The sequence below is a fragment of the Silurus meridionalis genome, chromosome 15 (assembly GCF_014805685.1).
Source record: "Silurus meridionalis isolate SWU-2019-XX chromosome 15, ASM1480568v1, whole genome shotgun sequence".
NCBI lineage: Eukaryota > Metazoa > Chordata > Actinopteri > Siluriformes > Siluridae > Silurus > Silurus meridionalis.
Window position 1 is genome coordinate 11,213,780 of NC_060898.1, and position 24,942 is coordinate 11,238,721.

Genomic DNA, 24,942 nt, shown 5'->3' on the forward strand with positions numbered 1-24,942 from the left:
TATGTAAATTATATGTACAACTGTACAGAAGTTATATACAGTGTTTATACAGTGATGTAACGGTTCAGTAGGGTGATGGTGGATGGAAAAAAGCTGTCCCTGAACCTGCTGGTTCTGGTGTGTATGTTCCTGTGTCCTGTATTCCTGTTTCTGTATTGATGGAAGAAGGTTAAACAGTATGTGTCCGGGATGTGAAGAGTCCTTGATGATGTTAGTAGTAGTGGTAGAAATGGTAGTAGTATTTAATTGTTTTGATTAATTAACCCAGTCAGTTATTGATAGTTTCTATCTTTACACTTTGACCCTCTAATAAAAACAGCTGACCCCGTGTTCCTTTGAGCAGACCTACTGTACAATAGCTCATCAAGACATTTTCATTTTATATACTGCACAGGTATTGCAGTAGATTATGGTATTTTAGGTAGTAGATCTTCAGGCAGAAGATTAACTATTGAAAAATAATGGTGATGTAAGCAGTGAAGTATCAGTAGGTATTTTGTATTGCTTAATATCAATATCTAATATTCTGCTTGATTAGTGTTACAGAATACTTACAGCTTACTATATATATAATAAAATACAATGTATCACAACTACAACTAACAACTACTAGTTTTATTAGCATGCTGTAGTTCAGTCAAGTGTCAATAATTACATCCAAATAAAGTCTGAAGTTTCTAAGCTGCTAATTTGAAATATACTACATTTATTGTGTTTCTGTAAAACTCTGGTTCAGTGTGAGAAATAAATAGCACTTCTCTTTTTTTTTTAGAACAAAGCAACCTCAGCTTGCCCATGCTTCCTAATTGGCTCCAGCTTCCCAAGTTCACAGATTTTCTGAGGTTATATAAAAGAACTCAACATGAAGCAAAATCAGCAAAAAATAAGCAAAAGCAAATGAACAGACTTTTTCCGCTGTGATGATATTTATAATGAGATTATTAAGACTTTCTGGAAATAGTTCTCATTTAATATTTAATATTGTGTCAATCTATTTGCAAACAATATTGTTTGTATATTTCTTTAAAATTATGGCCAAGAACGAACAAATATATTTGCTAATTTTACAAAACAATTTCATGCTTGACAAAAATGAAATTAAATTTCAGCTTATCTAAAATTAGCTATGGTACACTGTATTACAACATATTATACATATTTCCCTTAAAATTACATTAAATTAATTCTTATTACTGTTGGTGATAACCGTTATTTTGGTTCATGCTTACATTTATTATAACTGATAACTAAACAGAATTATAACAGAAATATACAGATTTATTCAAGAAACTTTTACATCATGGTAAAGGTTAGAATTTCACATTATCTGTGTAACATTGATTTAGTTTATTTTCTGAGCCTCCCAGTATTCACGCTTAATACCACCACAGTCTGCCCCGTTTAGATGAGGTTTGCTTGTTTTGCCTAATGTTGGCTGTGTAACTGACCACCTGTTGTTCTGCCAAAGGGCTTTTTTGAGTTTAATTCATCTTAATTAACAGATGCTAATCTCATCCAAGGCAACCCCTGTTGTGGGGATAACGAGCTTGTGATCTAACGAACCCCATGGTTCTTGGCTAACCTACTCAATCACATTGCAAAAGAGTATAAAACCACCGGAGAAAGCAGGTGACGGGATCGCTCAGCAGGCTTTAAAGGCATGGCAGTATGGGGCACTAATTAAAGTACAGTCCTCCCTAGCCAAACCACAACATAATACACTCTGTCTGACAAACTACTGTAACACAATCACACACTTAGTAGTAGCGCTGTGCTAAGCACTCCCTTTTGTTTGTGACATATTGCCATCATCTTTATCATGCAGTGTTGAATGTGAAATAGATTTAAAGCAATGTATTTCTATAAAAATAGAATATTTGAGCTTATAAGCTAAATTGAACATAATGCAGAAGTGTCCTAGGAAACTAACTCCTTAAGCTACCTTTTTTTGTGCTTAACAGTTTGCTAATGTGCTTTAATCTGGTACTCTATACACTTTACTTACTTTACTTACTTACTTTACTTACTGGTTTCTGCTTTGCTTGCAGTAGAGGTTCATGGAACTGTTTGTATATTTGCATTCTCACCTGCTTCTGCAAAAAGATAAATTTGACATATCCTGTGTGGTGATTCATTAATTCTCTGAGAGGAAGGAAGCAGTATGTTAGATTTGACCCCCCGCCTTTCAGACTTATTAACAATCAGCACAGGCACAGTTTTCTCTCATTACTGCTATACTAATTTTATATAAATGACAACACCATAATACAGAGTTACATCAAAATTATCAGGTACATGGATGACACAACTGTAATGGGCACCCATAAGTAATCATATAGCAATGGTGTGTCAATAACAGCATTGAGCCTAAAGCTGCCAAAATGGTTGAAATATTGTTTGACTTGTGCAAGGATCCTTTTGCCTGTCAGCCTCAGAGTAATGCTCAGATGAGTCTGTGTTTGAGTCATTTTGAATTTTAGGGGCTACCATCACCAACTGAAATGGGCCAACAACACAGCATCCATCTTTATGAAAGCACAGCAAAGGCTGTTCTTTGTTCAATAACTCAGGAAGTAATCTGTCTCAACACATGGTCCTGAAAAAAAACATTTTACTTAGCCACTATTGAATGTTTCTTTCTACCGCCATAACAGTCTAAATCCTCTACATCTGGAAGACCAGACTGCAGCAAGTAATCCTCTTGATAAAGAAGATAACTGTCCGTACTCTTTTAGGGCAAAGATATGGGCAGTAAAAAATGCTGCTGACACCAAGCATCCAACCACCTCTTTGTCAACATGCTATTGCTGAGGCTCTAAATGTCCATCATCTCCTTAACTGCATGTCACCTTTATAGATTCTCTCCAGACAGTATTTAGTTACTCAACTAAATCAACTCGAACTGAAACACCTCTTACTGACATTGTGCCTTATGTCTCTTGAACAATCTGCACTGACTGATCCTGCTGCACTGTTTGTTTGTTCCACTGATTGTTGATGTTGATGCACTGTCTGTTTATGTACTGTATAAATGTTGCACACTGGCACAAACCCAAAACCAATTCCTGTAACACAACTCGTGCATTAAGGAGTTTCTGATTCTGAACCCCTCCTGCCCACTCTTGCACTTATTATTGTTTGTGTCTGCCTGTAATGCTTTTCTGGGAAACTTCCAAATTTTCACCTTGACACAGCTTAGCTGTTTCTTAAAATATTAAGAAATGCGTCATTACAGCATCATGATTTTGACCAGGACAAAGAAGTTACTGATAAATGAGAGGAACAGGTAAATGTGCCACGTAGCGCTGTGAAAGCACTAAAAACCCTCTTCTGTTAATGAATGTGGGATTTGTCCCATGAGCTTTATATCAGAATGACCTCTCTCTCCTTATGAAACTAAAAAGCAAGTAGGAATTTTTTTTAGTCCTGCAGTCTAGCAGTCTGAAAACTGTCCTGAAGATCTCTGGAGACTGATTGTTAAAATGACAATAGCGTATTGTATTTGCTTCTGCACATAGCAAATACAAAAGTGTATTGTATGTGCTTAAATGTCTATAAGCACAAACAGAGTTGGGTTAAATTCCTTATGTACAATAGTGTACTCTGAAAATAAAACACAATTCTGATACAGATGTTTTGCATCAGAATTCATATCCCCTGTGGTGTTTTAAAGCTCTCCAATACCACATGGTCACACTGCTGTTTAACCTGATAGTTCACTGTATATATATTTGCTGTGGTTTAACTGTGTCTCACTGCCTTATAGACATGTCTCAGAAGCAGATGACCTCTTCCATAGCTGTGACAGGAGCTGTTATGGGAGCTGTGCTGGCGCTATTCCTCATCATCATCTTCACCGTTGTCCTTTTTAATGCCCGCAAGGCACATACACATACACATGCTGACAAAGTGTAAGTGTACTTTTTCATAGCTTTCATATGTTACATTTAAGTTCATTTATCTGAAATGATTTACCAAACAACATATAGTACAATACTGCATATACAGTGAGGAAAATAAGTATTTGAACACCCTGCTATTTTGCAAGTTCTCCCACTTAGAAATCATGGAGGGGTCTGAAATTGTCATCGTAGGTGCATGTCCACTGTGAGAGACATAATCTAAAAAAAATCACAATGTATTATTTTTTAACTATTTATTTGTATGATACAGCTGTAAATAAGTATTTGAACACCTGAGAAAGTCAATGTTAATATTTGGTCCAGTAGCCTTTGTTTGCAATTACAGAGGTCAAACGTTTCCTGTAGTTTTTCACCAGGTTTGCACACACTGCAGGAGGGATTTTGGCCCACTCCTCCACACAGATCTTCTCTAGATCAGTCAGGTTTCTGGCTTGTCGCTGAGAAACACGTAGTTTGAGCTCCCTCCAAAGATTCTCTATTGGGTTTAGGTCTGGAGACTGGCTAGGCCACGCCAGAACCTTGATATGCTTCTTACCGAGCCACTCCTTGGTTATCCTGGCTGTGTGCTTGGTCATTGTCATGTTGGAAGACCCAGCCTCGACCCATCTTCAATGCTCTAACTGAGGGAAGGAGGTTGTTCCCCAAAATCTCCCAATACATGGCCCCAGTCATCCTTTCCTTAATACAGTGCAGTCGCCCTGTCCCATGTGCAGAAAAACACCCCCAAAGCATGATGCTACCACCCTCATGCTTCACAGTAGGGATGTGTTCTTGGGATGGTACTCATCATTCTTCTTCCTCCAAACACGTTTAGTGGAATTATGACCCAAAAGTTCTATTTTGGTCTCATCTGACCACATGACTTTCTCCCATGACTCCTCTGGATCATCCAAATGGTCATTGGCAAACTTAAGACGTGCCTAGACATGTGCTGGTTTAAGCAGGGGAACCTTCCGTGCCATGCATGATTTCAAACCATGACGTCTTAGTTTATTACCAACAGTAACCTTGGAAACGGTGGTCCCAGCTCTTTTCAGGTCATTGACCAGCTCCTCCCGTGTAGTTCTGGGCTGATTTCTCACCTTCCTTAGGATCATTGAGACCCCACGGTGAGATCTTGCATGGAGCCCCAGTCCGAGGAGATTGACAGTCATGTTTAGCTTCTTCCATTTTCTAATGATTGCTCCAACAGTGGACCTTTTTTCACCAAGCTGCTTGGCAATTTCCCTGTAGCCCTTTCCAGCCTTGTGGAGGTGTACAATTTTGTCTCTAGTGTCTTTGGACAGCTCTTTGGTCTTGGCCATGTTAGTAGTTGGATTCTTACTGATTGTATAGGGTGGACAGGTGTCTTTATGCAGCTAACAACCTTAAACAGGTGCATCTAATTTAGGATAATAAATGTAGTGGAGGTGGACATTTTAAAGGCAGACATTTTAAAGGCAGACAGGTCTTTGAGGGTCAGAATTCTAGCTGATAGACAGGTGTTCAAATACTTATTTGCAGCTGTATCATACAAATAAATAGTTTAAAAATCATATATTGTGATTTCTGGATTATTTTTTTTAGATTATGTCTCTCACAGTGGACATGCACCTACGATGACAATTTCTGACCCCTCAATGATTTCTAAGTGGGAGAACTTGCAAAATAGCAGAGTGTTCAAATACTTATTTTCCTCACTGTATATATATATATATATATACAGAACAGAAATAGGGCTGTCAATCAATTAAAATATTTGATCGTTATTATTTACATGATTGTCATGAGTTAACTCCTGATTAATCACAATTGAATCGCACATTTTTATCTGTTCTAAATGTACCTTACATTAATACTTTACAAGTTTTTAATGTTTTATTCGACATGGCATGGCACGATTACTCAGACACACACACACACACACACACACACACACACACACACACACACACACACACACACACACATTCACACACACTGTATTAAGCAAACGGGGTCTACCAAATGTAAACAATTTACTTACATTCTTCCACTTAATTTGTGCTAAAATTAATTAATTACTCAAGTTAATCAATAAAATAAAAAGCATTGCATTAATTAAAAAAAATATTCTTATAAAATGATATTTAATATTTGATTTAACCAAGCAGGCATTTTATTTAAATTAAAAAACAAATGTAAACTATTGGTATTTACAAGCAATTTAATGTTTTGCATTTCTTCCCCTAACTGTACCGCAAGTGAACTGAACTGTGATTCAAAAACCCCAGGTACGTACCGAACCATGAATGTTGTGTACCGTTACATCCATTATATATATATATATATATATATATATATATATATATATATATATATATATATATATATATATATATACAAATCATGTTCTCGGAACTAAAATGACGGACAGATAGAATGTACAAAAGCAAACATAGGAACCGGGAATGTCAAGCTTCTCTAACTGAAGACCAGTTCCTGCTTTAATACTGTGTCTGGTTAATACTGTATCATTACTGGTAACACTGTAAGTGTGTGTGTGTGTGTGTGTGTGTGTGTGTGTGTAATGCTGTAGCATGAGTCAGCAGACTTTCTGTACTCGGATGTGCATTATGGGGCAGGTGGCGCTGTATGGGCACTTAACTGCTGAATTATTGAAAACACTGTGCTTTCTCAGCCATTTACTGACTGTCCTTTGAACCCAGACTGACAGATTACAGCTCACTATTACTGCTAGAAGTATAGGAACTCTGTCTTCAGATAAAGTGCACACCCTGAAAAGGTTTGTGTAGGAGTTGACAATTACTCCATACCAGTTGTTTATAGATTTACAAAAGAAATATGGTGTCTAACATCCTCTTAGGAATCTTGTGACAATAGCTCATGTTTGCCAGCTAGCTCGCACTGACATTAAAAAGCATGACATTTTAGGAATACCGCATTCTTTAAAAATCCTGCTGTGTTAGCAAAGAATAAATAATTGTCAATATGAGACATAAGAATGCCTGTAAAATTATTTAGATAGCATTAGATGACCATGAAAAGCATGCAAGTGTATTTTAGTTGGGTTGAGGTCTGTACTTATTTGGCCAAGCCTTAGCTGTCAGAAATTTTGCCTTACATTTGACTCTAGAATACTTTGGAATACAGAGGAGTTCATGGTCCACTCGATGACAGTAAGGTGCCCAGGTCGTTTGGCTGCAAAACAAACACAAATCTTTACCCCTACCACTGTGCATTACTGTTGCTATGAGGTGTTTGTGCCTATACTGTATGCTGTGCTCCATTTTATTCTCATGTATCCAGAGTAAATTGTTCCAATTGTTTTGTGGTTTGTTCATGCTGCCATGTTCTTTTTAGAGAGAAGAGACCTTCTCCTGGCAACCTTTCCAAATAAACCATACTTCTTTAGTCTTTTTTTAATTGTAATGTCATGAACTTTTAAATGCTAACTGAGGCCTGTAGAGCCTGAGATAACCTTTAAAATGTTTTAAACTAGCTGTATAACCCTTTTCAGATTGATTGGCAGCAACAATTGCTTCTCTAAAATCATCGCTTCTTGGCATTGTGTGTACACACCTGAATGTTCCAGATTAGTAACCTTCTACAACTTCTGCTTTTTAGAGGTGGTTACACTGATGATCTATAAATAGTATTTAATTAGCTGCACCTGGCTACTACTTAGCCTTTTAATTCATATAAAAGCAATAACGGTATACTTTGTATTTCAAACATAGTTTTTCCATTTTGATTTTTGGAATATACACAATGACATTGTGTAATATGACGTTTTTTTGTTCATCTGAGATTGTTTTTTTGAAATGTATCATTTCTCTCCACAGAGATCCCTCAGATGTTCGTTCAGTACATTTTCATTTCAAGACTGGATAATTGCAATAACAACAAAAAAAAAAAAAAAAAAACCAGGAACACTGGAACAGACAAAGGCAAAAACAAACCAGAGCCTGTTTACCCCACTCTGTACCATATACTTTCCTGGCACTTTATTAATGGACCCACCATCTCTAAAAGTACCAATAACAGGACATATCTTTTCACTATGCCCTTGAATTAGCTAATTACTAATATAGTATTATAAACAACCTAGCCTTATGTTTCACACTGCACTGCCCTCTCTTAGACTACTACTCTTAGACCCTGGCATAGTAAACTCACATGAGGGTGTGTTTTTGATATAGACTGCAAACATTTTTGTAAGTCACTCTGGGCATTTATAAGCTGTATACCAAAGTAACCTTGCATTACAATTATATTGAAGCATTAATGCAAATCTTAAAGAGCAAACTTAACATGTCTTGCTTGTTCATCAACATTTGAGAACAAATGCATTTATGAAGTGATGAATTATTTCCCTGTGAACTGTATGCTTGCTCAGTAAATGAATGACAAAGTTTAAAATATAACTATGACAAGGCACATTAGTTATTTAGCTAAAAAAAAAAAAGTATTCTCTACTAATTCGATAAGTTGTTATGAATTATTCAGTACAGAATGTATGACAGTTTTTCAGGTCACTTTCAGAATATCATTACTGTATATGCATTACACTTCACCTGTTGTCCTGTAAAAAATGAAGGCCTTCATGCTGCAGTGCATCTCTGTAGCCTCATCCTTGATTAGCTACACAGACTCTAATCGGTTTCATTCGGTCAATAACCTCTAAAGGCCATAAACCCAGTCAAGCCTATAAGAGCCAGCTGACCATTGTTCTTACACAATACAGAAACTAGAAGGAAATATGTATCTGGCCTAAAGAAAACCCTAAAAATTTCACTTTCACTTTAAATACAGAAGTTGACTTCTGCTAGTGCAACATATTTAGGGTCAAGAAAGTTTGGCCTCTTAGAGGTTTAAAAGGGGACCTGGCAGTTTTCTTTGGCTTTACATGCTGCACTTGTCTCTGTCTTGCTACTGTGAAAGAGAATTCAAAAGTCAGCCAACAGATGTCTTATCTACATCATGTTGGTGGTCTGATGGTTCCCACACTGTCTTCAGAGCAAAAAGTCAAGAATTTGTCAATATGGCTTAAAATTATCTCAGAAATCCTGTCAGGTCAGCTTTTTGCCAGATTTTGCCTAGCATGTATTAGCAATGATTAGAAATGACGATTGTTAAAATTAGAAACATTTATAAAGATGACAGCTTAATCCCATCTATTTAGATTTGAATTACCAGTGAAGAATATCAATATTTATACGAGAATTAGCTTTTATTAAGTAGCATTAGCAACAAAGATCATAAACATTTCTGAATATAAGTCCTAAACATTTGTAAATATGATATTTTGTAACAAATTAAATTATATGCTTAGGAAATTTAACATCCAGTTATTTTGCCAGTTAACTTTTGGTGGAAAGCTTGTTATCAGATTGCAGCACCAAAGACTATGTACCTTAACTGTGTTACGGTGCAAATTATTAACAATTATTAATTTTGACTTATGACCCATTTATTACATTTATAAATATAATGTCAAGTTAGCTTATGCTGGTTGACTAGTTAAACATTAAACATTAAAATCTTTTCAGAAATTAGTTTTTTGGTTAAGAAAAAAATATTATCTGCGATAATATATGTGTATACAGGAAGTGATTTTCACCCTGCGTCGTTTGTGGCAATAGGATGCATGGGCCAGCATGCAGCACTACAGACTTCTGTATTCCCCTGTTTGTAATCATGTGCCATGTGTGTTTGAGTTGTAGTTTATGTAATGTCTCAACACCAGCCCATCACCGGTCCTTGTTTTTATGTGTTGTCTTGTTTATTGCTGTCTCCACTTCCTTGTTTAATTTATGTGTGTATATATTACTGTGTGTTTTTGCCTGGTCTTTGTGAAGTAATATGTTCAGTTCCTTTTGTTTACAAGTTGTTTTGTTTCATGTTTCTACTTTCATGTGTTACATTTTTTATCTTGTTTTGGTTTTCTCATTTCTTGCTCTTGTTTTGCTTCATTTATGTTGTTTGCCAAACGCCCTAACCCATTGACTGTTTTGATTTTGCCTACCATTTTGGATTTTTGCCTGATTATATAATTGAATGTTCTTATTCAGCGAATGCAACTTCCGCTATTGTGTATTTGCAATAGATGACAGATTAATTAGCCTACATCATGGATGCAGCAGGTGATAACAGAGAGTTGCTCAACTCATTTCCTACACTGGGCTTTCCTGCCAGCTCCAGCATTGATGTATTGGATTTTATGGATTTTCAGGCCACCATAGAGCTACCTATTGCAGTGACAAAATGTATTTATAAAACCTAGCATATCACAAGAGTCAATTTCATGGTCCTGTTGTCCAAACTCTTGGCTCAGTTTGCCAGTAGACAGAAATCCTGAACGCTTTAAGTTCCAGAGACATAAGCATAGCCAAGTCCAAGCCTGAGTCCATCCAGGGGACAAGGAGGTGGCCCTCATGTTCAACTCATGGCAAGCAGCCTCCCAAGTCCTGTTCCAGTCAGGGTCCACAGGGCAGCCCATTAAGTCAAACTCACACGTGGAGGAAGTACCAGTAATGTTCACACCAAATCAGGTTCAAGCATTAGGCTGACAACATGCCCCCCCAAGTCATGCTCCTACAATATATGAGGTCCACAGTGTGGATACCTCAGCGTGCAAACTGGCTTTGTTGTAGACACTATAGGAGAAGTGCTTGTGGGGGTGTATGTCAAATGTTTCCTTCCTCGCTCTCAGTATAAAGCTCATCAAGGTGCAGCGCTATGGACTTCTGAGTTCCCCTGTTTATCACGTTCCATGTTTGTGTTTTCATTCAGGTAATGTCTCCACCCCTGTCTCGTCATTTGTCCTTGGGTGTATGTGTTGCCTTGTTCACCTCTATCTCCATTTCTTTGTTTTGTTCATGTGTATATATATATATTTATACCCTCTATATTTGTGCATTGTTTTTGTAAACTAAAGTGGTCAGTTTCCTGTCGTTTGCCAAGCCATTTTGTTCCAGGTTATTTGTTTCATGTTTTTTAACGTTGATCCTGTTATTACCCAGTTTGTACATTTACAATACATGACAGTATCCTTAAAATGCTGTACCTTCAGATTTAGACTTTTTAAAAAAAAAAATTGGTGGAATTAGTAGAGAAAAGCATAGTTGCTATTATTTCCATTTATGGACATTGAGTAAAACACTAGCGTTTTTATATAAGAGCTCAAAACCTTAAATAAGAAGTATGTGCTCCACAAGCTGTTTCCCTTTAGCAATGCCTTTATTTGACCCTGAGTCAAACAAACATTAAAGGGTATGTAACTTCTAATTTGGACATAGTTTCAATTCCATTTCAGTGCCACTGCATTTCATTTTGGACAGAACAGCAGGACCGTTGAAAGGTTCTCACTCTGTACAAAACATCTTAGCACACCAATGCCAATAACTGATCATAAAGAGTTGTGCAAACCTTTGTCAAATTCCCCAGCATGATGACAATTGATTGTTCTAATGAGAGACCAAGAGTAGCCTGGTATGGGACAGATCACTCATCATTCAACATCATTCATCCATTATTAGTAACTGCTTTGTTCTGATTTGGATGGCAGTGGGTGTGAGGGCATGATACACTTTGAATGGGAGTATTTTACAAGACTCATATACACCATTATTGACATAATCATTTACATCTAGGGGCAAATTTCGCCCAGTTAATCCACCAACATGATTGTCAAAGGTGGGTGAAAAACAAAGAAACCTTAGGGAACCCACGTGAGATAGTAAGTAGGATCATGATCAAACCAGTTAGCTGTAAAACAGAAACAGTGGTACCACTCCTTAATAATGAATTCCTGAAATTACTGGGGCTTAAGTGTTGACTCTGAGCTCTGACTCTGTGATGTTAAATGCAGCAGCAGTTTTTTTATTTATTTGCAGAAATAATACCCTATAAAATTGACATAGGCATTAGATTGTTATCTTAAAAACAACAGCTGTTCCACTTGTAAAACCATGTGGATTTTTTTTTTCTTTCTTGCAGAGGGCATCTTTTTGATGAACTTTTTCAAAGTGCTGTCCATGTTTGACAGCTTGAGACAGCCTTATCACTTCTGTCTTACTACTGATCCTCATTCAGCCTTTGCTTGGCTGGGCTTAGGCTCGCTGTGGCTGTAAGCTGCATGCAGATCAGTGTGTTGGAACAGCTGGCGCCAGCCTGATAGATGCTACTGCCTTTGTGGTACAGACAGCAGGGAGATAAGCAACAACAGGCCTCTAACACACCTGGGAGAAGAAGAAACAACCCACACAACTCTCTGCAGTTTAGATTAATATATGTCCCAGCATATTAAAGAATCATAAAACCATGACAAACACTAACTCATCCTTGGTTTATAGATATGTAGAAAAACTACAAGACTGTCCAGGCCCCAATAAAATGTGATTGGATTATTTGAAGAAAAAAAAAAACTTCAAATGTTCTGAAAGCAAAAATATTACATTTTAAGTTTTAACTTAACTAGAAGTTTCTTTTGATGTTTTTTGTACAGTCTGTTGACACATTTCTATTTAAAGTGGAGATTGAGAAAAGAGGTCAATAAACTAGATAGTCAAATTAACTAAATATAAGCTCTACTAATATACATATTCAGGGAGTTAAAACAGATGAAGAGAAGTAGAGATGATTAAGAATGGCTAGTCAGCAAAACTTTTAGCAAAGTGGTGCATTTTCATTTTAGCATTGCAATGGCACAGCAATAACAAATGGCAAAGACAGAGATGAACTGATAAACAGGTAATCATTTAGGTGATAAGTAAATTGACAATATGACAAAATATAAAATGATAAATTACCAGTATAGAAACCAGAATAGAGTGCACTCAAAAGTAAAGGCTCAAATAACTAAGAGTAATAATTCATAATAAAATGAATTTTGTGGAGTTTTAGAGACCAGTAAAGGGGACCAGTAGACAAAGCAATGTGACAGATTATGTGATAAGCCTTGTAGTTAGTTTGTTAGAAAGGGTTTTATGGTTTTGATTAGAACCCCTGTCCAAACTCAAGAATCTATAACTACACTATATGGACACATGTTTTGCAAACACCGGGGCATAACTGCCATATGTGATTCATTCCCAAACTAGTCTTAATTCACAATTTTATAGCTTTACAATTTCCCTTCACTAGAACTAAGTATCCCAATCCCATTCGAGCATGATAGTGTGTCTGTGCATAAAGTAAGCTCCATGATTTGGGAAATTTAGTGTGGAAAATACTGAGTAGCCTGCACAGATCCTTGACCTTAATCCTACTGAACTCCTTTGGGATGAACTGAACTGGTTTGCCAACTGAACACCAGGCCTTCTCATTTGACATCAGTACATGACCTGACTAATTGTCATGCGGCTGAATGAACACATATCCCCACAGCAAAAATGTTAGTGAAAAGCAGGCTGAATGAACACATATCCCCACAGCAAAAATGTTAGTGAAAAGCAGAGAGTGGAGGTTGTTATAGCAGCATAGAGAGGACAAAATACGGAATGGGATGTTCAAAAGATGCACGCACACACATATATTCCACACCTGTTTCGGCTATAATTATTCTAAAAAACCCTTGTGCAGCATAAACGTATACAAAAATATTTTTAGTCATTATTTCATTAACTGTCACCACTGTAACAAAATCTTTTTAGTTGGGAAATTATTTTTTATTCTGTAACTAGATTTTTTATATTCATAACAATGCTCCTGCATTTTAGGAAAACCTGCTTTTGACTGATATGGCCTGTAAGAAAATTTGGTAAAGCAACAAGATTTTAGTCTGTCTCAGGAAAAAAACTATTTAACTGACCTTCAAATGTGTGCACACAGTTGAAGTGAGGGAGAGAGGAATAGAAATAAGTTGCTTGCTCCCCTACTTTGATGTTGGGGTGAAAATCAGGGTCCTTGCCCTATCTTGGTAGACATCCAGCAGATCTGGTGAGAGAACTCAGGCATGTCTGTTCTTCTTCCTGTTCAGTCCATAAACACTTTCAACATCTCTCATATGTGCACAATGTATTATATGCCTTGCCTAAGGCCTTTTCATGGAAAATTCTAACATAAATTAATACTCAAACTGTATAAAGATTTATACAATTCTAAAATATAAAGCTTTGTTTAAGCTTTGTTTTAGCATGTAGAGAGAACAGAGGGAAAATTACACCTAGATAATAGTCCTGCATATCTGTTATACTTGGTTGCAATGGTTTGAGACATTGTGTTCATTGACACTGCATTTCATTGGCCCTTTTCTTGGCCTTTTTCTTTTCTGTACAATGACAATAAAATCTAAGCAAATCTAATGTAATCTAATCTAAAAACAACAATAGAAAATATATAATATAATATTATTATTATTATTATTATTATGAATATTATTAATAATAATAATAATAATAATAATAATAAGAAGAAGAAGAAGAAGAAGAAGAATAAACTGAGATCACAGGACAAAAGTGATCATAATCCTTTTTGCTCTCATTTTAGCATGCCAGTGTGTTGCTGATAAATCTGACACTAGAGTAACTAAATATTTGTTCTGCAACACCTTGGCCCTATCTCCATGTCACTCAGCGCGTGACTCCTTATGGCATCAAGGAATTGAAAGGGCAAATAGAAGCATCTCTGGGTCCCTTAGGCATCCTTGGAATTCAAGGTCAGGACGGTGTTGACCCAATAATTGTCTTAAAAGTTAGGAGATCATAAACAGAAGCCTAGTTGAGATTTAACCAGCAGTTTTTGAACCCACACCTTTTTTGTTGGTTCTATTCAATTTTGTTGAATGTCAGAGCAGAAAAGAAAGGAAGAGGCAGAAAGAAGCAGTATGATGAGGAGTCCGACACATTTAAGCATTAAGTTGGAAGCATGAAAAAGTAAAGTATTAACAGCAAGCTTACAAATGTCTCAATGATCCTAATAACTTTATGGTGGCAAAATGTTCACACGTGCTGAAGTAGGAGGCAATAAACTGCCTGAATGGCAATTACTCAAACTAAATCAAGACAGAAATGAAATCTGAAACGTGGTTTTGAACTGATCTGGTGACAGTTGTATTATATTTGGAAGGCAGTATCCATTGGAATGTGTATTTTGAAGGATGTAAAAGTTGTATATATTCACAAGACCTCTTGGTTTCACAAGAGTAAAAATTGACAGCAAAAATGGTATTGCTTTCAAATGAAGAAATAACAATGACTGCATAAAATGCATCTAAATCCATAAGTATCATAAAAGGGCATATTTTTATTGCGTGGATCAAACTGCCCAGAATGAACTACAAATTCTCCAGTGTCAGCGTCATGAAATCAGACAAGATTTGTATTTAAAGATTACTGTAACTTGAAAAACTGGTGCAAATTTGAAGATAGCCTTTGCAGCGGCATTGGCTAAGATAGTAGTGGGACTTACTGGGAATGTGGCTTTATTGCAGATAAAATGCTAATAGCAACTCCACATTCCAGCCATAGGTCATCTGGAAAAAATTAGACAACCTGTAGCCAGGCAGACTATACCCATCATTTTTAAATAAACAGAAAGGAAGTGATTGTGTTAATCGTTATGATTCATTGTCTTGCTCTGCAAGTGGTGGGATAGCATTAAACTTTCAAAAACATCATAAATATAAAAATAAATAGAAAGAAAAAATAACAACACATTATGTCCCAACAAAACACAAATCTGATCATACTGGAAAAAGAAACGATGTGTGCAGATGTGCCTAGTATATAAAATATATAACAACATTCTCAAAATAATGTTTATGCATTTGAATTATTTCATGTGCTGTTTAAAGGTGAATATTACTATATTAAATTGAATTTCCTTTATTTCTGCTGAGAAAAAATAAATCTGAAATCATCACTGTTGTTTTTGAATGTTTTAAAATGGTTGCTAGTGGTCTTGTGTCTTCTAATTTAAGTGGTTCTAACGTTCTATCACGTAGTCCAGGTTACCTGAGATTCACTTGACTAAGAAAAATAAACGTGAGAAGTATAAAATTGAAGGTGGTCATAAAAGTAAAGTGGTGCTAATTAATGTGCAAGTTTGTAGGCAAGTATAAGGAAGAAGTAAAAAGTACAGATATTTGTGTAAAAGTTTAATGAGTAAAAGTAAATTGTGAAGTAAAGTATTATGATACCTGGAAAATCCACTTAAGTACAGTAATGTATTAGTACTTCCTTACTTCCCACCTCTGGACCATATTACAACATTCTATGTCTAAGCATGTAGAATAAAATACAAAATAAAGAATAAAGGAGGTCTATTGACTATTGAGTCTGATTAAGTGACATAATCACACACATGTTTAAAGTAAAAACAGTTCAGTGCGGTTCTTTATGTGGCCAAAAGTCTTCTCATGCAATTAAGTAAAATGGCATGACTGAACATGTCAAAAGCTGCACTTTAATCCAGGAGGTTTAAGAGATGAGTGGTTCCAGGAGATCAGCATCCTGATTGTACTCACTGTTTATCAAGCAGGTTGAGAATTAAGAAAAAAAAAAACAGGTCTTTGTGTAATTCTATAAGTTTGGACCCATATAAAGATAAGTGGGTTGGGTTTTAAGCTCAGGGTTGTAAAAAGGTTACACACTGAAAAATTTTAGTGAAGTTCAGAACACTGTGTTAATCAAACAACCATGTGGAATTAATTGTGTCAATATGAGTTATTCATTTATTCATCTTGGGTTTCTCTGACGTTTTGCACTTATCATCCTGACTGAAATTATCAGCCTCTAGTCAGGCCTATACATTTTAACCTATACAACTGGTGAATCCTTGATATCTGGTTAGTCAGAAGATTTTGTTTAATAATGTACATTTGCAACTCTGACAGAAGAACAGCTGTAAAAATAAATTTGAATGTACTAATTTTAATGGATTATCGTGGATAATTTAATGGATTATATAGTAAGAGCTCATTCATTGGGACTTATGTGGTGGATGTGGTGGAGGTAAAGAGGTTACTTTAGGTTTTTTGGCCACAGAAAAGTGTTCAAAACAGAGGAATTGTTTTCTTAATTATTCTGAGAGAAAATCTGGACAAATAATTTATAGTTGCTATAAAATTTGACATTGTTTGTAAGTGAGAAGTGGAATTCACAGTATTGCATGTCATTCCGTCATACATTTAAACATAGTGATCCTTGGGAAACATAGATTCAATGGCTCCCTAAGAGTTATCATCATTTACATCTCTAACACATGATTGTAGCTAATACTAATTTTCTCAAATTTTTATTAAGATTAAAAGAATTCTATTTCCAGGCGTTGTAATGTGTTATTTTTGCTAAAGGATTCCCATCTTGTTTTAGTGCCACAAAAGGAACTTTCACTATTAAAAGTACTGACATTGACACTTAATTTAATATCTAACAACTCCTGCTTCAGCTGCAGGAGCAGGTGCCTGAGCAGATGGGAAATGTTTTTTCAACATTAATTATAGAAAATGTTTAACAAATTATATAACCGAATACATGAATCATGATCACAAGGACTTGATATTGTAAATATTGTTGCATTTTACAGCCCTGACATTTGGAATTGCTGAAAGAAAATTATTTAATAGCAGTGTAATTAGTGATCTAATAAACAAATGTTGACTTGCAGTGAGTTGAGTAATAGTAAAACAGCAGGGAAAGCTATCTGGTCATGAAAAGAATGGGCTCGCCCTTCTCTTTTCCTTTCTCACACAGTTTCCTCAGCGCAGTAAATCCCTTTTGTTTTGTTTAGTAGCTCATGAAGCATGAGAAAATATCTTGTGCTGCCTACAGTATGTGGGATTTAACACACAGACCGACAGGCTTTTTTGTGAAATGTGTCACTGTGTCAAGAGTCGTACTGTGTGAGTGTGAACGTGAGCAGTGAACCCATGTCCCCCACCCTGCTTGGGTGAGAGTAAGATGTAGATAAGGAGTTACAGTAACACCCCAACACTGTAATGTGAAATCTCTGCACAGGCAACTTTGTTTTTTTTTTTACAGGAAGAATTGACCTTAAAATGTAATTGTTTCTTGTTTAAATGGACTGATGGTCAGGGCTGATAGGGAAGTGAAACTGTTTTGCTTTTACACTGAGTACTAAAAGAGGGTGTGCGCATTCTTTTTAGCCCTGGTTAATAAACTAACATAACACAAGTTTAGGAAAATATTTGCATTGCTTAGTGATAATAGGAGAAGTATTTTGCAGCCTCACCTCACCCTAATCTCTACATAAGAAATTTCCACGACCTCTATATCATGCTGTCTTGTTTGTTTTTACAAAGCCACTAAATGTTATTTCATTCCTTTCTGCAGCATTGATCTGCCTCCGACACACAGGCCACCTCCGCCTTACAGTGATAGACCCTTTGCTGTCCCCCAGGACCTGCACCCAGTTGCCTCTTTCTCTCAGGTGCTTGTCTGTCTTGGGCTGCCTAGTGGCAGTTCCTCATACAGCAAAATGACTGTGACAAATGTGATTCGTTTTTTTGTGCCAAAGAATGATCTATTCTCAGCCCCCTTTTGCTGTATTGCCTCGTCAATAACTGTTCCTTTACGAACACCATTTTCAGTTATCTGTCTCATTCTTTCCTCCGCCTCTGGCACTAGTATGCAACACATTAGTAGTAAGCAACACATTTCAGCACACACATTTGTGGAATATTGCATAGCTGTGAAAGATGATCATGTGTATAAGCAATAAATTATCCACAATAACTTTGGATAGAGATGACAAGACCATAAAATGTTTCTTATGAATGTTCATGTCTCACATAGTCACAGTTGCTTTGCAGTGTAAGATAAAAGTGAAACAGAATCTGGAGACTTTGTTTAAATAAAGTATAATTAAGTCTCACAGGAAGACAGACTCTGTGTTTAACATCTAAATTTATACTTGTACTATATACAATTATAGAGTAATTGTACTGTATATTATTTTGAGCATATGGACATAATGACTTTAAACCTGTACACTTTATACACAGTATCACAAATTATGAGTACATTAGTGAACACATTTAGCTTCACTGTAGTTTATAGACCAATGTAAGCTTACCTTAGGGATAAAAAGGAATAACACAAATGTCAATGCTTTCAGAAGTATTAAAAGGCATCAAGCTAAAAATGTTAATATTTATGGTTTAGGCCATAGCCATTTAGATTTTATTTACTTTTACAATCCAAACATTGTACACACCAGTTCTGGAGAACTACTCTTCTGCATTTCAAGGTATATCAGCAGTCAGAATAATTATGGATAAAATCACAATCCAGTCACAGTTATGTCCAGTTATTAACAGGACATTACAGGCCACAGGATGTAAAAGACCAGCAGTGACTTCTGGTAGCAGTTACTTTTGATTTGCATCGACTTTATCTGTATGAACTTTCATTAACCTCAGTCTAGTGAGTCTTGGAAAAAAGTATGGGGGGAAACCAAAAATTTAGAATTACATCATGTCAACCTCTATGGATTTGATTTAAGAAGTGGGAAAAAATAAACTTTTGTAGTATAAATCTGTTAAAATTATTTATCATAGTACTGAAAGAGCACCCGCTTTTGTTGGTTGTTTACCAACTACTTACCTTAGATTGTTGATGTTTACCTCTTTGGTTTCTGTTGCATTTAATACATTTAACATTCTAACATTATTCAACAAACTGTTATTTTAAATAGCTCTTTTTATTGTTTAAATCTTACTTGACAGGTTCAATAGTGTCAAACATTGTGAAACGTTTGACTCTACCAAAACTGGAAAAACTTCTACAAAGTTAAGTCAAACAGTCAAGAAGTAGGTTACGGTCCATACTAGTCATATTACTCTAGGCTGTGTCATGCTAACATGCTGATGCTCTGTTACAGCCTAACAGGATAGACAAGTGCCAGGTGGACAGAACACCAGGGAGGATGACCCACCATGAACTCCAGAACCCTACCCACCACCCGCTGTCCTATCAGGAGTGGATATGCCATCAGAATGGGGCTGATCGTGTCTACATCAACCACAGAGAGCTTTATGTCTGATTCCAACTATTTACAAAGCCACAATGTCTACTCCACCTCAACACAGTCTTCAATTATAACATGTATTTCAAAGCATGCTGTATTGCAAAATGAAAATTCAGATACCGTAGGTGACAGCAAGGAAAACTGCTCAACCTTGGCACACTGCAACACTGTTAGAGGTTAGGATGTAAGAGCTACAATGTCTGTTCCTTCAGTTTCTATAATACACAAGTTTTCCTAATTCTGTATAATCATATGGTATCAAATCATGACCTCAATCTGACAACCATATACTCAAGAACTTCAAATATACTGTAGGTATATTTAGAAACACTGCATCAGCTTTCATGATTTAATAATGTGCAAGCAATACAATTTTAATTCCAATTTTAAACTGATTTTACTCGTGCTGGGAAAATCTTTCTCCACAGGACTCTTAAAGTGGACACTGTTATTTACTGTTGTTTTTTTTTTTTTTTTTAAATAAGGAGATCATTTATTTGCTTGTTGTTTGTATCAGGAGCCCTGAACAGGTACAATAATTATGTACTATATAATCACCGTGTTGTATATATATTAGGGGTTTACATTTGTGACAAATATTTTAATGTCCACCATAAATAAATCATATAAATACACTTCAGCTTCAATAAAAGCTTTCATTTAATAAACCCCAACTCATTGATATGAATTATTATGCCGTTATTTTTATTTTCACAGTAACATTGGATTTTTGTAATGAATTTATTATACCAAAATTGATTTATTTTAATTAGATCACAGGATGATATCCTAACATCCAGAGGTGTATTCGTATTGGAAAATTATTAATATCCTGTTCGTGTAAACATTTGGAGATATGTTTTTTATGTTTTTAATTTTTGTATTTCTTGATGTCTGGAATTTTTTTCTATTGTGTGATATGTACATAGAAAGTAGGTTTGAAAATGAACTGAATAATCTTGTTTTTAACAACTGATTTTTTTACTTGTCTTTTTTTATACAATATGTTTATATGGCAAAAATTTCATATCCAAAGCAGTTGCATTAAACACAAATAAACCATGTGAACATTTTGTTACTGGGGCAATTAGCTTTAATATGACTTGTGTTTAACTACATTATTGTGTACTGTATACCTTTTTTCTCATGTGCTTGAATTTTTCCCATGCTGTGGAAAAAATCCCCAGAGTATGCTTAAGTCTGAGGACTGATTAGCATGGCTCAGATACGACTCTAATAAGCTGAGGTTTGGGAACAAATAGAGAGGGACCCAGATTTAATGCTTGATGGATGCTGATAGTCATCTAGACTTGGTTGTGTTCCACAATCTCTTGACATGTAATTCTTTCTGGAATGCTGCCATTTTTAAATTAGGGAAGGGGACAGGATTGCCATGGGAGTTTACATATGTTGTCCTGCGGAGACTCCAAACTGGATGAGATGAACTTATGAGACTTATTAAAGGTATGTAAACAGTGTATCTGCTCAGCAGCCTGCATATCCTGGGCTGTGAAACAGCAGGATTTTAATGAGGTGGTAGGCACAGGGGACCGTTCAGAACTATTCTGGCCTCAATGTAGGGGAAAAAAGGACTACTATACCCCAAGCACTCAATGAGAGCATTGTTTGTTTCACTGGCTATTGGTGAGTCACCTCTGCGGAATGTGTTCAGGACTGATATATAAAAATGTGTCAGTACCACCATAAAATATCAAGCTCTGCACATCCAAAATAGGCCACCTTGGACCCATTAAAGTGTTTGTGCTCACCCAAAATCTCTTACTAAGCACTGAGTTGTGTTTAAGTCATTAGTATATCCATCTCATCAGTGTATGCCAAACTGAGCTGGAACCATGTTGTGACTCCAGTGCAGTTATTGCATTGACATGGCCCATATATTCTGTGGTATTTTGTAATGTCATCTTGGACATTGCAGAGGTTTTATATTTTATATAAATGTAACCATCTTAACTCATTAGAGGGTTACAGGGGTGCTCATGCCACTATCCATATTTTCATGTGAGAGTTTGTGTATTTATTTTGGATGAATGAAACATCTCTGGATCCAACATAGTTCTCTTTTTGCAAGACTCCAGACACAACGTGGAACATAGCATAAATATTTTTCACAGTAGTATCTTCCGAGGATGTAACCTCTGGGAACATTATTTGTGGTAGTAGGTATTCAGCCCCTTGCTCTTCTTCTCTAGCAGTCCAGAAATGTCTGTCCTGGTCAACGAAAGTGTAAATTACTCTCAACAACCTAGTAATATGTAAGACATTGGGGAGATGTTAGTCAGCTTGAGCAGGTCATGGAATCTTAAGAAATGGTGGGAAAGTGGGGAAAAAAAATTTCTATGGGCTTGTAAAAAATAATGTGTCACTATCGATTAATTCTGCTTGGAGACTGTATTGAAGGGTGCCTTTTACTGTTAAGCTGTAAAAACAAGGTTTTTGCATCATCTACCTGGAGGATAGTGACTTTTATTAAATATATGTATGATATCAGGCTATCAACTTCAAACTTTTTCTACAAGTCTCTAATGGTGTTTGTCTAACATCTTTACAACACTCCCATAGCTGAGTTTCATTGGGGACCCAGTCTGTAGCAGCCATATTGGACACCTGCCATGCTCTAATCCCAAGGAACTGGATTTACAGCTGTGAAAGGGACTGGGGTACAATGAGGGGATGACCACCACAAGAGATTTACTAGACTAATGAGGAGGCGATAGTGAGGGCCTCATCCTTTGCTTCTGCTCCGAGTCACCCTGGCTTCCTTACTATCCAGTGCTGATGTAATTGTCTTAGAGCTCCAAATGTGCAAGGGGTGGACCATTGACAGAACTTAACAAGCTTGAACACTAGAGTTATTTTCTATTAACTGTAATTGTTACTGCCTCTGTGTCTGCTCTTGAAATTAAAATAATTTGGTCAAAACTGCACTACTTAAAGGTGAATCGCTGGAATGAGATTAGGAATCACACATTGTTACCCTCAAATTACTAACATATGTTTAGAAGTTGTAGGCTTTCCATATAATAGCATGTCACTCTATATACATAGGATTGGTTTTTTGATTGGTTGACAACTTTAATAATTTTTTATAATACATGGCTCCTCAATGATAAAAAAAAAAACTACAATGAACACAGGAAAATAAGTTTCTGCTGGTTGTTTTGTCTATGAAGCTGGATGAGTGTGTCACATGTGTTTGTGTTGTTCTGTTTATTTAATTGGCAATCCAAAGTTAGACTGTTAAAACATACTAATCATTGCATGTGTAATGTATAATTATAAAAATGGCTTTATTCTTGTACTTGTGTACTTTAACATTGATTTTTATGTAAATCTTCTTGGTAATTGACTCCCATTTATCAAAAATGCTTTTATCCCCAGCACAACAGCCAGCATCTGATTGCAAAATGACAAAAGTGTCGATCCAGATGACTAGAATTAACAAACAACTACAGGGTTTGTCAAACACTGAACAGAACAGAAAATAAAAACACTTTAAAGTGGTGAAATTACTCCACAAATCCATATAAATCCAATCTCACCAAACTGGGTTTATGGCATACAACAAATACTATTAGTGGAATTTCTGTTTTAAAATGTTTTAATTAATTACATCCTCACTCTACTCATATCGTATTCTGCATCTGCTTTGATTAATTAATGTGTTGCCTCCCACAGTGACTGTACAGTTCATCGAATAATCCAAGAGAGGCCAACAGGTTATTTCTTCCATGTTGAATATAATATCAGATATTTTTTCTCCTGTTTTTACATAATTGTTTTTAAACCAGATGTAAAAGTTTTTTTTATTAAGGTTTTATGCATATGCATTACAATCATATTGCATATTACTAAGACTAGCAAGAAAGGAATATTTTGGTGGAGACAGGACTGTTGTGTGTTCTCTTATACACATACTAGAGATTATCATGTAAATCTGTTGGTAAAAGATTCACAAGTATCCAACTTGCTGTCTGTTAAAGATTTTATTAAATAAAAAAATTAAAAAATAATCTTTTAAATGAATTCTCAATTGAAACAGTAGATCTGCTCTCCCTTTTATGATCTTCTTTACTGTATTTTTAAATATCTAGCATTTAAGTCTTTACAAAGACTTTCTAAAGTATATTATGGTCTATATTAAAGCACCTTTTACTGGAATTTAAATATTCCATTCAGCTTTTTTGTCTGTAATCAGAATTTATGAGTCTCCTCTCTATTTATCATCCACTGTGGATGATAAGAGAGATGTTCTTCAGAGAAGCATAAAAATAGCAGACATTATTCTTTGTTAGTGGGTGTCTAGACAGTTCGGACTCCGAAATATAAATGTCATAGGTACATCTGGTGTGGTTTGGGTTCTAATAGGCTTGGAAGAGAGAGAGAGAGAGAGAGAGAGAGAGAGAGAGAGAGAGAGAGAGAGAGAGAATATGAATTTTTGGTAAGTCATAAGTGTGCAAAAATGAATTTAGCAGAAACTGAAATGCAGACTATGTTTTTTTTTTTTTTACTTAAGCGTTATCTGTGAGGATGTTTGCTGTTTGTCTGTTGGCACTTTGACTATGATGTGAATGTAGAAAACAAGTGATAGATGTCCAAATCTGCCAAGACCTTTACTGTAAATATTTGCCTTTAGTGATGTGGTTTAGCACACAATTTGGGCAAAACACAACGGTGTAGCTGAACACTTGAATGTTATGAAGTCAGCCATCTTGGACCAGAGGTGGCAAAAGTACACACATGCTTCACTTAAGTAAAAGTACAGATACAAATTTTTTAAATACTCTAGTAAAAGTTATTTTTTATTCATTTATTAATTTATTTATTTTTTATTAAAGTTTATTTGAAAATGGACCATGTAAAATTTTTAAATAAATGTTGTCATTTGATGCATTGTTTCGAATTTAGTCAATGGCTAATTTTAATTTGCGGTCCCTTAGCAGGTAATAATAAAGTTGAGTGTCATGCTGCTGGTAACTGGCAACTGGTAACTTAATCGCACATTTTCATCTGTACTAAATGTATCTTG

At 35.8% G+C, this 24,942-nt stretch overlaps 1 protein-coding gene across 2 annotated transcripts in view; it reads left to right on the top strand.

The window, feature by feature from the left end:
- nectin3b (nectin cell adhesion molecule 3b) overlaps positions 1 to 20,915 on the top strand; it is an 82,244-nt gene extending 61,329 nt beyond the window's left edge. Inside the window, exons 6-8 of one of the 2 annotated variants that reach the window (XM_046867679.1) lie at positions 3,767 to 3,911; positions 18,200 to 18,296; positions 19,749 to 20,915. In XM_046867679.1, the coding sequence (XP_046723635.1) occupies positions 3,767 to 3,911; positions 18,200 to 18,296; positions 19,749 to 19,910 (404 nt within the window). In that variant the 3' untranslated portion in view covers positions 19,911 to 20,915. Of the gene's footprint in view, positions 1 to 3,766; positions 3,912 to 6,146; positions 6,176 to 7,747; positions 8,280 to 18,199; positions 18,297 to 19,748 lie in introns of those variants that run through there. The other variant, XM_046867678.1, reaches the window with a different exon arrangement.
- Positions 20,916 to 24,942: the final 4,027 nt, after the last annotated feature.